Below are 16,084 nucleotides of genomic sequence, written 5' to 3' on the forward strand. Positions count from 1 at the left end.
AATGCAAACGTTAAAGCTTTACAAAGTCATTTAGAGCAACTTGCAAACCGCCAGACCGCCCACTCTGCCTTCCTCTGCTCCCACTTACGCCGGGAGAAATCCGGAATAACCCAGCCACTCTCAGTAGAGATTCGTCACTCTGAACGGCACCAGGGCGAGTCACAGATTTTCTGACTTCGGTTTGGATGAAAACCCAGGACTCGTTCATCGTACCTCAGGGTATTTAGCATTGACTTTAATTAAAAACCTCCTCGCCGGGCCAAAATGCATGCAGATGCAAACTTCCGTGTTCAGTGTCTGCAACGCATTGCTTGAAAAAAACTGCGATGCTACATTTACGGCCTGAGGTAGATGCACAACGTAGGACCTGCCTGTAAAATTTCCTCTTGTTCTGCAAACTCTCTCTCTCTGCACTGCCCCAATTTACCACAGTGCAAAAAACCCACAGCCAAATCAATATATTCTTGGGAAGGAAGGGGGGCTGGCAGAGTGGTTTTTGAAGGCAAGCCAGAGAATATTCTAAACGGGGGACACACAGCGTGTTTTAACTGCTGTGATAATTCTGCATAAAGAGATGTTAAGGATCTAGCTCCTTGCTGTAGCATGCCATGTGTCCCTGAATAAAATTACTGCCATGCAGGCTGTTAGCAGAGGAATGCGTAAACAGACAATGTATCCTTGCATCAGTTCCACAAAATGTTGCACAACACAAATGCCTCTCGATGTGTCATTTCCTGCTTGGCCACCAGCCCAGCTCCTGACAGGCAGTCAACAAAAAAAAAAAAAGAAAAAAAAAGGAAGAAAAAAAAATTAAAAAAAAAAAACCACCCAAACCCTGAAAGATTTAAAGCTGTTCTACTCCAAAGCACATTCCACTAGCCCCAGACTTATCCCTCCACCCTCTGCCTTTGAAAGAAAAGAGGGATAACTTCCTAAAAACTGTTATGGTTTTAAGTCGAGGAATCTCAAAAATCTCAATCACTTATCTGCGTTTTATAAGCTGGGTCGGCCAAACAGTTAATACAAAGGCTGAGCAGAACCTCTCTCTGGCTTTCGCTGGCTTCTGCAGTGTGCACAGACAAAAAGGCGATGTTTGCTCATACCTTTCGTCACGTGCGCACCTTGCAAGCTGCACCAGCAGAGAAATATTCGGGAGCTGAATGAAATAGAGCAGTTTTCTCCTACTGAAACGCTTCAGTTCAAAGCTCAGAACTACTTTGCCACTCATGCTGATAAAGAAAATCGTGGTCAGTGACTTTGGAGACCACCTTTAACTAGAGATGAACTGAAGTCTTTGGAAGTCAGGCAAAATATAAAAATACATAGAATTCTCCACCCTCCTTCCTCATGATTTCCCTCCTGACTGGGTTTCTACCAAAAGCAGCCAGAAAGGAGTACATGTCTCCTATTCAAAAGGTACCACCATTGAAGGGTAAATCATTATTTCTGTATTTGTAATGAGGTAAGGCAAAGGTATTAAAGAGGGGCTTAGGTAAAGGTTTGGGGGTTTTTTGTTCTGTTTTTTTCTTCTTTTAATTCCTTTACAGTGGCCTTTTGCTATCTGTTGGTCAGTTATGACCTCACGACAACTTACTTCTCTGGAAAACTTCTTTCAGCCCTCCCAACTGGAAGGCAGCTCTGCGGGCTAAGACATGCATATGGCAGAGGTTTTATCTTGGATATGAGGAGAGAAAAATATCTGCAGGATTTCCCAATGATTCCCAAAGATCTTATACAACCCTGTCTCCAGACTCCATCACTCAGAGTCCAGTGCGCTCTCTCAATCCCGCACACAGACTGTGCAACACAGTAGATGTCCCTGGATGGTAATTAGACAGACTGAAATAGATAATTAAAAATAAATAAATCTTTTCAAAGGAAAAATCACTAGAAGACCTTTTCTCATATAGAAATGGGCAGGTTTTCCTAATAGAGGAACCTGACATCACTGCCTCTATTAAAATATTTTAAAATAATAACAGAGAGGCAAGGCAGCAAGCTTCTACAAGCATATGTTTAATACGACTAAATGGCACTTACATTTCAGAACCTGACTTTCTGAAGTGCTGAGCATCCAAAACACCAACTGGAGTCACTGCATGCCATGACTGTTCAGCACTCTTAAAGTCAGGCTCTAAATGACTGTGATATCTGTCATGGTATTGCTGCTGCTCCTACTGCTCCTGGAAAGCACACAGCATTCATTCGCTTGAGTCAACTTGCCAACAGAAGGTCAGAGTGCCTTGCCTATAAACAAGCCTTACAAATTCACGATCTAAAGCATGATGTCATGTCTTAAAATGATAAGCTGGCAACAAAGTAAATGACATTTTGTAAAGATGTGCATAATTTTATGTTTACGCTACTTAGAACGAAGGTTCTAATAAGTCATCGGTTGTGTTCCTTTAAAGGGAAGTTTTATAACTGAGATGAATCACAACTGCAAAAGATCAAAGTTAAAAAACATCAATGATGCCATGGGGTACTTTTTAATCTTGTAATGAATGATGATCATGTGCTCTTATGAAGTTGGTCCAACTGCCAACGCCAGATGTGTATATTAAGAAAAAAGTTGTTTGTGATGTGACAGCTCTGGTTGAGCTGCCAGAGAAGAAAACTAGGATAACATGCTTGAGATGTCGAGGTGAAATACAGATCCTGGCAGAGAGGGGCACTATTTGTCGATACATAATTTGTTAAGAAAAACACATTTGCTATCAGAGCCGCTCCTTGACTTGAATTCCTTATTGCCCCCAATCACCTAATTTTCCTTATGCAACGTCAATGCCAGATTCACTTCTTGAATGATTACTACCAAACAGTCATAAATCTACACGAGTGCAGAGGCTCTCCGAAGGAAGCAGAACTTCAGTGAAACTCCGACAGCTCACTGGAGCTACTCTGTCCCTGAAAATTCAGGTTTAATAACTAGTCATTCTGGAGGTGTCATAGCTTTGAAAGTATCAGACTGCAATAACAAAACTTGCAGAACAAAACCGACCTCAGAGTAGAGCTTCACTAAGTATTTAGCCAAAATATTAAAATTCAGATGGACATTCAAGCTCAAATTTGGCTTTCTTTAAAAAAAAAAAAAAAAAAAAAAGATGAAGAAAGACACAGTAACTCCATCTAGGCTATAAGAACTAAGTTACCGAGCATTCCTAGGTTCAGCTATTCAATGAGAATAGCAGACAGGTATCACACACAAAGGCCTTTCAGGTCTAAACTAAAAAACTCCAGCAGAACTTGGAAATCTTACTGAGTTATATGAACACAGCCTCCTTTTTATCCACTGATCACCAAAATGGTTAGTCCGAACACAAAGAGGTTCCCTTTCTGTGCTACACAGCGTCGTCTACACTATCGTCTGCATCGTTTTCAAACCGCTCTGCTCTTTCACAGCGGTTGTGTCCTCTGCTGGGACATTTCCCCTTTTGCAGATGCCTCAATACATACATGGAAGCAGCCTCCAAATGGGGATGGCTAAATGATATATCACTTATTCCCTGGGTTTTACTCCATGAATGCAGTTTGCCCAGTGTCTCCAAGTAAGCTACACGGAGCACCAGCTGCAGGTGAAAATTATAAATGGGAACTGATTCAGCTCGGGAGAGAAGACAGAACAAAAATCCCCTCGCTGTGACAGATGGACACTTCAGCTCTGAGCAGGTAGCAACGCAACTATCTACGTAATGAAATTTATCCATAGCTACTTGCTTTTTCTTATCTGTTACTCGAGGTGAAACTCTGCAGCCCGGACAGTTCTTAGAGAAGGCATTTCAGTTCCCGTCTCTCAGTATAAGAGGTGACACTGCAGCGTGTATTAGCACGAGAAACACTTAACTGCATGAATTCTGTCTACATCTTTCTACTTATTCTGCCTTTGTGGTATTTTAAACAAAACTCCATGAAAGCTCCTTAAAGATCTCATTTGTATGTGCAGATCAAAGGCAAAATAATTATTTGAGATGCTTCCATTATAGGGATTTTTTTTAATGTGGTTATTCATCAAATAATTCTTAATCTCTAAATGTAATTTAAGTACAGCTATACCTGGTTAATCCAATCAATTTAGAAAGAGTTGTTCTAGTTAGATTAAGAAAAAAACTCCAGAACTGGCTCATCAGTAATACCCATACGATGTGAGACGGGTTACCAGCTAAATGTGCTAGACAGAGAGACAGCCGGATAAATCATGATGGATTAACCAGACTTCACTGTATCTAAAAATAAGTGCTACCCATAAAACTGCTAGAACATGACAAACCACAATTGTCATAAAAATATAGCCAGCAATCATTGCAAATAGATTCTTAGTTAGGAAGTTAGGAAGGTGCACTGCTATGAGATAAACGTGCCGAGTGAAAATCTGCTGGACTACGTTTAAATAAAATGTACTTTCTGTGCACAAATAAGAAACAAAGACCATGCTGTTGATATGCTGGTTTTTATCTTTCTTTGGCCCCCAGGGGTCTATGATGAGTCCATAGCTGAAAACCAATTTCAGGTATGATGAGATTAACCAGGTGCATTAATTATCTGATGGCAAAAGAATTTAAGGGCAAACAAAAAGGCACTATATTATATATTTTCTCTCTGCACTAGGACTGATCCTGAAAGATCCCTCTCCTATTTTGTTCTAAACGTCTTCAGTTGGAAGCTTACACGAGTTCAGGGAATTCAGCATGTTGCAGGATTGTGTCTATTATGCCTAAATCAGATTATATATAAATACAGTGGGTTTAGTTCTCATTTACGCTGGCAGATAATGTATCAAGACCTTGATGTGAATGAGAATCAGGTTTGTGATTGCCCAAATTCAGCCAAGCACTTAAGTGTGTGTTTAATGCAAGTACGTGTGTGGTCCAATAGACTCCGAATTAAGCATGCGCTTACATATTTTGCTGAGCAAGAACCAATGTTTGACAAAGATATATATTTCATTTATGGGTCTCTGTTAAACGAAATTAAGCAGACATAAGTGCAAAAATAAGAATATAATACTCACTTCTTGGCTCCCTTGGCCCATCCACTGTAACCTTTATAGCTCTGTGGTATGTAGCGACTTGGGGGGGATTTGTCAGGACAGTTATTGTCAAAGTAAAGCTCTTCCCTACAAAGGGAAAAAAACAACAAGGAATGAGTGATTACAACATGAAAACAGTCACATGCATGTTCAGTAAAGAATCAGAGACGTTTAAAATTATTCCCTGTCGTTACCACAATCGTGAAAATTAAAAACATAACTGACCATAGGAGTTTTCCTCCCCTTCAGTTTTACTCTATGTCAAGAATATGTCCATGTGTTGACAATCTAAATGTTTCTTATTTAATAATGGGTCATCATACAATGACAGAACAAAAGTGATTCACTGCTGAAGACAAGCCAAATTCTTTGCTGTATTGAAAGTGGTGTAAATCCAAAGCTAGTCAGATAATTTAAAAATTTACTCCAGTTTTGCAGCTGTGTGACAGAGAGCAGAATGTGGCCACATGTTATTTACTTCACACAGTTTTATCATTTCATTTGTTTGACTTGACTACAATAAGATGAGGAAAGAATATATTTTCCTCCTGGGAGTCATTTTAACAGGGAATCAGTGTCTCCTGTCCTTCATATGCCAGGGGTAATACGATGATATCATTATTACTGGAACACACTTTTTTCCCCTACATATATTCCATCTATGAAATACTAAGAAAGCCCCCAGCTTTCCCATGAGGGTGAGAAACTGTTGTGTGCATGCACATTGCTATCGTAAGTCTGCATTTTTTTTTTTATTTTCCAAAGTTCCGAGTTCATGCAGAGATTGCACAAGATCTTCCACAGCCTTTAGCTGAATGAAAACGTTAAAAAGAAATAAATAAAGGGAGCTGCCTGTGTCTGAGCGCACATTCTCACAAGGCGCTGGCCCCCGTTCGGGAGACTCACTGACAGTTGTAATCTGTTAGATATGCAACGGTTAGTCATGTCAGATAGTCAAAACTGAAAACTGTTTCAAGACAGGAAAAGGTGGGCGTACAACAGTGACTCAATAAAACAGTCAGCAATCTTCGGCCTTCGTGCTCATTTAAGCTGCTACTTTACCAGACACTTAAAACTCCTTTTCCCCCCCCCCCCCCCCCCCGTGTGTATACATGCATTTTTGTTGCTAGGGCTTTTCCTCTTGCTGAACTCTGAAGGAATCCAATCAAGACACAAATCTTAAACGATATGTAACAGCACAAACTTAATGCAGTTTTTCCGAGCCTAATATAGAACAGCTTATATATAAGGCATAATACAGAACAGGGCTTTGGCTGTCAAACCTAGTAATTGGTCTTTCTCTCTGGTCCAAGTCGTATATCCCCCAAACCTGCCTGAGACACGCATCATTTATTATCAGGAGTGCAACTTCAAACTGTCTTGGCTATATTTTTCACGAACTAGAAAGTGACATGGATTTTCTTTTAAGGAAATATAACTGTCATCTAGAGTAAAATGAATTTCCAGGTGTAGCTGCGCTCCAGCTGTGCCCAGCTCTCTGAGAGATGCCGGTTAGAGGGAAGGTCAGGACCCGGCCAAGGTGCCAAAATCTCAGGAGGCTGAACTCCATCTCAGTGGAAATGCGTGGCTGAAGGTGGCCTTCCCCCGTTTCACTGGGAAATGGATCATTTCTCAGATCTTTCAAGAGTGATCGTCGCAGGAGGAGAGTTTGCTGTACGCAGGACGCCCAGCCTTTGAATTCAGCCTATTGCTTGGAGATACAGAATTCACCAGGGACAGGTTTAAGGCCTCCTTTGGCTTATCATGTCAAAAAGTTCTGACTGTTAAATTGCAGGATGATGACATTCAGCTACCCATGTAAAATCAGTGGAATATTATTGGTAACAAAGATACGAAAGGGATTTCCCATATACCTTCGAATGAAGAATTTGGCCTGCCAATGCTACCGTTCTATTTATACGCCAAATCAGTATAAAAGTCTATCACGACTAAAACTTAACAAAATATACTATTGGTAAGACCCTGTAAAATCATTCTATAGAAAAGCACTGCAAGATTTTCTACACTACCTCAACAGGATACAGTGGCCAGAAAAAATGCATTCCTTAATATCAAGAGCTACGTTTTGACCTCGCCTGTGAGCATTTCTAAACTGTCACCTCTTGGCCAGCCCAAGCTGAGCAGGTAAGCAACTAATTTGAAAGGGAAACTGTTTTTGTTCCCTAACTGGTACTCTACCAAACTGAAGCACTGATGAAGTAACACTGATGAAGCCCCCTCGCGCTCAGTAAACAATACATCGCTTCATCGCAGGGAGCTGCGCGGCCCTGCCAGTGCACTCAGGTTCCAGAGCTTTCAAGAGATGATTTACATATTACAGGATTGAGAACAAAATAAATTTTTAAGGTCCCCTGTTTCGGTGATGCTTATGCCTGCCACAGATATTTCACAGATATCCCTCCTCAGTTACGAAATCCTTTAATGCACTTTTTATCACCTTTTTTTATTGCCCTTAGTCATTTCAACTATCCACTTTTAGAGGCTAAAGACTAATTGTAGTTCTCTTTTATTAAATTCCCCAGCCAAGCAGTCATCTGGCACTATTGCTTCAGTGTGTCTAAACTGTGCATTCTTTGTTATTCACACATGTGAGCCCAGCTGACACAGGAGGACGAGATGGACATATGCTGAAGCACAAGGCAAACCCCAGAAATTAGCTTGAAAGGAGACTCGGCAGCTTGTGCGTGTTGCATATTTTTTCAGTTAGATGCTAATGTGATTAAAGTATCAGGACACAACAAAATTAAGGTTATGATCCTTTGCTTATTGAAGACAGGAATTCTTTCTTCTCTGCGCTGTGGATCGGGCTTGTAAAAGTGAACTACTGCCTGAAAACCACATACAAACAACTTCTGCATTCACATAAAGCACCCCGGTTACTTATTCTTATGAATCCAGAAAAGGTGTTTGAGAGAAATTATACAAACAAAAACGTGAAGCTTCTGTCAGGCAAGCAACATTAATATGTATAAAAATCAAGTTTCTCCATTGAGCCATGGGAAGCAAGAAAGAACGTGGGAGAGGAGGTGAAGTGGTAAGTTGATGATTCAGACTTCACAATCAAATTTAGAGATACAGAGATCAAAGAGCGAGCTGTTTAGAAAGATGTAAATCTAAAGTCAGGAACAGGTGTGGATTAGTTTCTCGCCACCGAAAAATGATTTCTTTATTACTTTATTTTTCCTGTTCTACTTCAAGACCTGTATCTACCGATATTTGTCTACGTAAGGAGCTTTCTCACTTCTGTTTGCAACTACTGCTTTCTTTTCCTGCTATTTTAAGCAGAGTTCTAAAAATCTATCATTAATGATAACTCTTTCTCCTTCTCTCCCTCTCTCTCTCTCCCCCTCTCTGTTCTAAGTCTGGAAGACAAGTCTGGACCAATTTCTCCATCCTGCCTCTGGCAGCAGAATGCAGCATTTCAGATCCTCCACCGAGTCCCGGCTGCTTCAAAGGAAAAGCCCTACTTTCTTCCGTTAAGATCATAAGAAATATAGGGGGAGGGGGTCAGCTCTGTTTGGACATAATTACACTTCATCAAAAGAAGCTTTCTTCATCTTCCATGCGTGAAAAGTCTGCAAGCAGTTAAGTCTGTCTTTTTTCTTCCCCCTTTTTTTTTTTTTAAATATAAAAATTGCTATTTGGGAAACTAGCCAAAACTCAGAAAGCCAATATAGTAAAACAGTGCACACCCTTTGTTTTTCTTTGAAGTCTCTTAAATAAATATGTTGAGGGTTTGAAAAGTACACTATCGCTTTTCCATAGATTCTACTCAGATTGATCAGAGAAAAAGTCTATTCCAAGTCTGCTAGATACAAATATAAATTAAACTACTGGAATCAAATTTTAGGAGGTTTGTGTTTGTATGTGTCTGTAGCCGTATCTACTGAGGCTTTAGGCCCTCTATTTCATTTCCTACGCTTTAATAAAAAGTATGTATTATGGGTTTCAAATGAAATTCACAGATCAGAGGTAGTACATCACATTTCAGTTCTTTTTCAGCACTACTGAAAGACTGATACACTACTGAACTTTTACTGTAAGGCAGCAGTAGTGATGGAGCCAGAGAACTTTCAAACCTAATCCATCAGCAGAATAACAAAGCAGACTGGTTTTTTTAAAGAAAGCAAGACAAATGGAAGACATAGGTAACACCTTATCCGAAAGGGCAATGAACTCCATATTTATATTGCATTACTGTTGCAATAGTTACTCTGTCTTTCAAGTTATTCTTTATTATTAATACTTTTAAAGCTGTAAAATGATAAAGAGAATTGTTAGCCACGTCACCAAAATAAAAAATAGCCACTGTAAGCCACGCTTATGGACTCACTTTCATGAAGCACTTGTAAAAGTGTGCCAAGTGATTTAGACTATCTAGGCCTCTGTCATGTGTTTAACTTTTTTGTTGGACAAATATTCTTTCCTTCCTTAAGATGAATTACAACTGCTTCCTAAAGAATATTACTGTAAAATTAGCTTTATTGCTAATTTCCCAACACAGTTGTTCAGCTTCTATTGCTTTGTTTTGCCCTATGCAGAGCTAGTTAAAAAAATTAATAATTACTTCAAATACATGAAGGAAAAAAAATGTAGGTTGAATCAATGACTGATATAACAAACCTGCAGTAAAAACTGAAGTGCCAGCTTCCTTCAAGCTATCCTTTCAATCATTACCTGAAATTTGAAAGCAGCTACAAGAATCTTAAAGAGGAATTCTGGCAAACTTGCAATGATTACAAAGGCTTTCTATGAGTGCAGTGCAGTTTCCAGATTATAGGAAGCTCCTAAACAGCTGGAAGACAATGACAGCACTCTACATCTTCAAAAAAAACCCCCAACCTGAAAGTTACCCTGTCATTTAAAGTAAAGGTTAAATTTTGTTCAAGCCCAATTCATAAAAAGTCAACCAGTTTACTAAAAAGAAAAGTACAGCTTATTTCTGCAGGTCATATGCAGTTTGATCGTAAAGGGCAGGGAAGTCACTAGAAAGCTTTCCACCAATAGCTGTAAGCCTTTAAAGATGTAAGCCCTTAAAGAATATAACCCATAGCACATGTAATATGCAAAATCCCCTTAATTACAGGTCTTCTACAACAACTTCAGAAGCAGCTCTACTGCTAAAGGGAATTCTCCACCTCTCATTGCAGTGGCCTGAGATACACTCTCTGACTCCACGTAACCCAGATCACAAATACCCCCATCTCCTTCCACCTTTGCTGTGGGATTAAAATAGGGAAGCAGGTATTCTGTGAACCATTTTTCACAACTGGCGTCTCCTAAAAATGTACAGACGTGAGGAGTCAGGAAAACTTAAGAGAAACTCTTAACTTGGCTTGCACAAGTGCTGACGTTTGCAAATAAAACATGCATTCATCCCTCCAAGTGAAAGGCCGACAGCGACGTATTTACAGATTGATCAGTATTTCATTGCAAAGTAAGTTTGACGTCTAGACATTGTTTTTACTTCATTATGGACACGTAAAATGCAGCGGCCTACCTCTTCCACTTCTGCCCACAAATCGTAAGTCATTAAATCTGGCCACCTGGTTCTTCATCACGGCAGAAGCGTTTCGCAGCTCTGCAGAGTAGTTCTCATCGTTTCCAGCCATGACGGTGACCACGGTCCCATCAGGCACTTCTCCTAAGGCCACCACCTGTTAAAATGGGAAGACAACCACAACTCATGAGGCAACACTTTGGAAACGCGTGTCTCCATCCCAGCTTTGCAGCCTGCCGTGCTCATTACGAAGCTCTGCGGCAGCTTCTCCAGCCCGCTGTGGTGAAGAGTCATGTATTAGCTGAACACAGAACAAAGTGCCACATCAAACAAAGAAACATCTTGTATTGTCTCCCTTTCTCAAAGCCTAATAGGGAGTTTCTTCTTTGTTACAGTTCTTCAGAAACATTCAACATCCTTATGTAGAGTGTATGGTTTAATGCTTCCTGAAGGCCAACTTTGTTCTTAGCAACCAGTGAGCAGCGAGAAAACACGAGGCATGGCTCATATCCATAAATTATGTGCAGGAACACATTTGAAATGGAAAGTTAGAAATTACTATTAGCAGCCTTATCACCCAGGTTCGGCTCTACTTCTCCGCTGGTTCCACCCATCACCCTGACCCCAGAGCTCCCCAGACTTCGAGCTAGAGAGAACCCCCCCGCCGTCTACCCATCCCAGGAGTGGCACCGGGGGCATGAGGAGAGAAAGCTCTCCACCCAACACGCTGCTGCCACGGAGCGCTTTATGGCTCCAATTCAAACCCTTCGGATGCAATACAAAACAAAGGCTGTATTTCCTTGCAGGCATGTAAATTTTCGCAGCGCTCGCAAGAGTCGCATGTGGTTAGCGCTGATACCTCCCTCAAATTCCAGGATGGGTGAACAGAAGATATCAAAGTGTTTCTCCTTACGTTTCAGCTGGCTGATAGTCTCGCTTTCATGCTTCAGTGGTTGTGTAGCGCTCCAACATCTGATTAGATAAATGCCACAGAGCAGACAGCTACTGTCTTCTAATTCAAAAACACCAGGGATACCTACAGTGTTACTGCACTGTGACTTTTTGAAGTAAAACCAGACAGGAATACTAGTTACCAGGAAGAAAATACACGTTTCTTCACATGGCGTAAAAAAAGCCCACAAAAGTATCAAGAAAATAAATTCCTCCTGCCCAGTTAGCTAATACTGATGCTGGAAATAAATTTAAAACAAAAAGAGATTCAGAAATCTTGCATGGCTGAGCTCAAACTTGAAAAAAACCCGTACTTGAGATACAAAGCCCATCCCCTTGCAGTTTCTACCAGTTTACATGGTCAGATAAGACTTTTTATATTCTTCATATAAAGAAGAAGAATAATTTATTCTGTCTCCTGAAATACATATTACATTTTGTCATAAGCCCTGCCTGAAATGTCTTTCCCATAAATGATCCTAGCTGAAACTAACAATTGCAGGTTGCACTGTAATATTAATTAAGTGGAAAGAATGAGGAGTTCTGAATATATAGGGAGAACATTATGTGGCCCAGTGCACTGTGCAATGTCTCCCCAAAACAATAAAAATTAATGACAAAGGTATAAAAAATCTGAAAATATTTAAAATAGACTGTGTTCCTGAAAATTATAGCTCATCTTATTTAAAAGAAATATTGAAGAGAAAGAAGAAACCAAGGCTGAAACGCTGTACAAAAAGGTTCTACTGGTGCTTTTCTGTTTTTCCATAAAACACCAGGTAACACCACCCAAAACTGCAAACTGAGTTTTGCCACAAACTACTGTGAGGTCTCGTCTATCAAGCAAATATTTTACTTTAAAGTGAGATGAACGTCCCTGAACATAAAAACACAGGAACCGCCGTTGTGGATAAGATCTGAGGTCCCACTAGCTCAGTGCCTTGGGTCTGACAGCAACCAGGTCTGACGCCTTCAAAGCCAAGTGTAAGGAATGATAAATAATAATCAAATATCAAGTAATAATCTGCTGAACAGATTATAGAGCTGACTCTAACCCTTAACAAATGGATATTGGCTTAAACTCTAAAGCGTGGGGCTTGAGACTACCTACGAAACACTCCCTTCCCAGTTAGCGATAGACCATGTTATCTCTGGACGGTCTTGCCACGCACATTAGCGTCCAGGGGAGTTGCAAGCTACGCTTCTTATATCTCACAAAAAACCAAAAAAAAATCACATTAACTCCAGAAACGTGAAGAAGCCGAGAGCACAGGAGGAATTGTGAGTCTGCCAGGGGCCTCTGTCTCAACCCGGTCTCCTGAGCACGCGTTCAGCTTCCAACACCTGGGCAGGAGGGAGCAAAACCTCTTCAAAGGGCCCCCCCGACCCTGCCTTGCTTTTCAGAGGTTTCCTCTCTAGCCTTTCCACTCGATGATGTCAGTTCAATTTGTCAGCTCAGATATCAGCCCAAGACTGCACGTGCCGCTGCCGGAGTCACCGGGCTGATCACACCTAATCAAGAACCGCATCGTTACTGAAACGCACCGGCTTTTTGATGCAGTGTGATGCAATATCGCTATTCGTCTCATTAGGAGAAGACTGAAGGAAGAGACAAACCGAAATCAGAGGCCAAAATAAAAACTTTGGCTAATAAGAGAAAGTCCCATTACATAGGAAGCTCCCCTGCTATGCAACAGGAGGAAAATACTTGTTCTCTTCGTGATTTCATACTTTTTTGCCGTGAAACACCAGAAGACTATTGCACACATCCATAATAGCACTGGTTAGAAAAAAGCTTGGCAAAACAGGCTTGAAACCTGGAGAAATACACATAATTTTGAGAATTTTAGAAAGTAACTTTGCATACTGAAAGACTGTTGGCATAAACCTTGATTTGGTGATTTTATGCCATGTATCAATCCAAAGTTATTTACATATTCTTAGAAAGAGGATTGTAAGTGCACTGTGAAATGAATAAGGACTGAGTAAAAAATTAAAGATTAAAAGTAGCCACAGCGCACATTCCTTACCTATTCTTGAAACATAAATATCTCTACTATTTCAAAATCTTTATTTTCCACATTAAACTACCTACACACTTTAGTGATTAAAGGTAGATTTTGCTTCTGCTTTTTTTATAACTAAAGCTCAAGAAGGTACATGAAGTCAGATGAAGCCACAAAATAAAACCAAACCAATTCATACAAGTTGAAAATAACTATGTATTTTTTGCATAACACAACTCTCGTCTGGTTAGGCAACCTGTTTGCCCAGTTTCGGTCCAGTGGGATTTGAACTGGCCAAAGTATGTACCCTAAAGACGGAAGTTATAAGCACGAAGCAAAACTGCTGTACAACAGCAGGTACTAAGACTTTCTGCAGAGTAAAATGCTTGTTTCGAAAAAAAGCTAGCGCACATGCTAAATAGTTCCTCACAAACATTGATATCTACCACCTCTTGCGAAACACTGAATTCAAACAGCCTCTGCGTGTAAAATCTTCCGTACTGAGAACGCGTTTTCCTGAGATTGCCAAAAGTGCATCTGATACTATTAAAAATATTTTAATGTTCTGTAACTTAAAACAGAGTAAAACTGAATTGCACTACTTTTTGTTTCAAAATATACATCTGGGCTGACAATTTATACAGCAGGTTTCAGCTTGAAGCTATTTAAAACAGCTGAGTTATAAACTCTGAAAATTGGGGTTTGGAGGAGAAATGCTGACAGACCCTTAACTACTGTGGTGCTACTGAGGAGAGGTCTTAGACTTCACGTCCCTTTTTTTTCCCCTGCCTTTAGGTCCACGAAGGCTCTTTGCTACTATCAGCATCATACAGAAGCCACTTGTAACAGCTAACGTGGCATTTCGGGTCTTTATGACTTTCAGTAAAAACTCCCAGGCAGACACATAAGCAGAAGGCCAAATTCTGATGACTCTACTCAAATAAAAGACCGCTGGGTATTAACAATAAGAAGTGAATGTGATTTGGACCCAGCTGCACAATATCTATTTCTTTTATGCAGAATATCACTAGATAGGTAGAACTATATTAATAGGTAGATGTCTAATACTCTTCCCCCCAAAACCAGTTTGCATTAACAGTCTTATTAGTTCGTACACTCAGCAGGGACTCCCTCCCCAGTGCGTGTAAATATTAATACTTAAAATTCAAATCTAATACTAAGCCAACATTATTTCAAAAACTTACAATCAAGCCCAGCACTGTTTATAACATACTTCCTCTCCTGCATATGATTAATATCTGTTTTTTTTAAATTAAAACAGTGCTATACCCAGAGTACTTTTTAACTAGAGATCTCTGCGAGAGAATTATGACACACTTAACACACCACTCAAAACATTATCATCAACATATTATTTATTGCCAATAAAACTTCAAAAAGTGTGTTGTCTGTGAGCTATTTTACTTTCAAGTTACTGTTTAGCCAATAGAGCCCAAATCTGTCTTTTTTTCCTTTTCAGAGATAATTCCCACTCTGTTATATCACAGTCAAGTGTTTCACTGTATGATACATGCAGCTTCTTTAGTCTCAAAGTACTGGACAGCTGCATGCAAGTTACCTTTGAAAAATGAAATATTTTTTTTTAAATTCTCAAGATTATTTCAATGGAGTTTCAAATTAATTTACCAGTAAATTAGGGCATATCTATCTTCGGCATATTTTAAAAAGTACGCATTGCATACTGCATATGAAAACAGATGCACCCAGAGTGGAACGGTGCAAGGGGCGATGCCTACTCCTGATGCATCAGAAAAATTGGTCATATCTATACCTCCTCCCCGTTAGCAGTCAAATATAGGACCCAAATATAAGACATGTATAAATATATATATGAACACAAGAAGACTGGGAAATGCTCTAAACCTTTTTCTATCCTTTTATCACACGTAAGCATTCTCACTGTAATAATATTCTAAATACTTTAGTATCTAGTTTAGATCTTTCCCTTATTCTAATGAACTGCGACCGCATCCTTTGAATTGCTGTAAGGTCGAAGGCTCAGACGTTTCTAACGAAAACTGCCATGCGAGTACGATAATGTAAGCGGTCTCGTGTCCCTTCTATAAAGAGTAACTATAATACCAACTTAATCCAACGCTCAATTAAATTATAATCACGATTTTCCGAAAGGTCCTCCTCCTTACCCCGAAGCCCCTGTGAATCAGAATCACCGGGATCCACACCTAGAGAGCCTTTGAGCGCTAACGCCAGGTCACGAAAACAGAAGACACCCCATTTTTCTGCCATTTCTACTCAGCCCGACCACCGTGACCTGCACGAGCGGGCCCCAGCTCCCTCACGCAAAAGCTCTTTACTCAGCTCTCATCTGCACCCCCGTAACATTTCCGAAGCGGAGCTTCATCTTTATCACCCCTCGCTTTAACGCCAGCTCATTTAACCGCTTCTACTAATTTTTTCCTGGATGAACGGCCGTGATAACACGGCTAGCAATTGGGAAACGCGAGCACAAGGCGACGTTCTGGAAACGCGCTGGGCGAGACCGTTTCCAAACTCTTCTACCTTTTGAGCGATTATTTTTCACCTAGCGGGTCTGGGACA

General features: G+C 40.3%; 1 protein-coding gene across 1 annotated transcript in view; it reads right to left on the minus strand.

The window, feature by feature from the left end:
• RUNX2 (runt-related transcription factor 2) overlaps positions 1-15,772 on the minus strand; it is an 85,017-nt gene extending 69,245 nt beyond the window's left edge. Inside the window, exons 1-3 of the mRNA XM_010583197.1 lie at positions 15,608-15,772; positions 10,548-10,704; positions 5,009-5,113 (exon numbers count right to left, since the gene is read on the minus strand). Coding sequence (XP_010581499.1) covers positions 5,009-5,113; positions 10,548-10,704; positions 15,608-15,772 — 427 coding nt within the window. The remainder of the gene's footprint in view (positions 1-5,008; positions 5,114-10,547; positions 10,705-15,607) is intronic.
• Positions 15,773-16,084: the final 312 nt, after the last annotated feature.

This window comes from Haliaeetus leucocephalus, unplaced genomic scaffold, assembly GCF_000737465.1.
Source record: "Haliaeetus leucocephalus isolate CR32 unplaced genomic scaffold, Haliaeetus_leucocephalus-4.0 Scaffold871, whole genome shotgun sequence".
Classification (NCBI taxonomy): Eukaryota; Metazoa; Chordata; class Aves; order Accipitriformes; family Accipitridae; genus Haliaeetus; species Haliaeetus leucocephalus.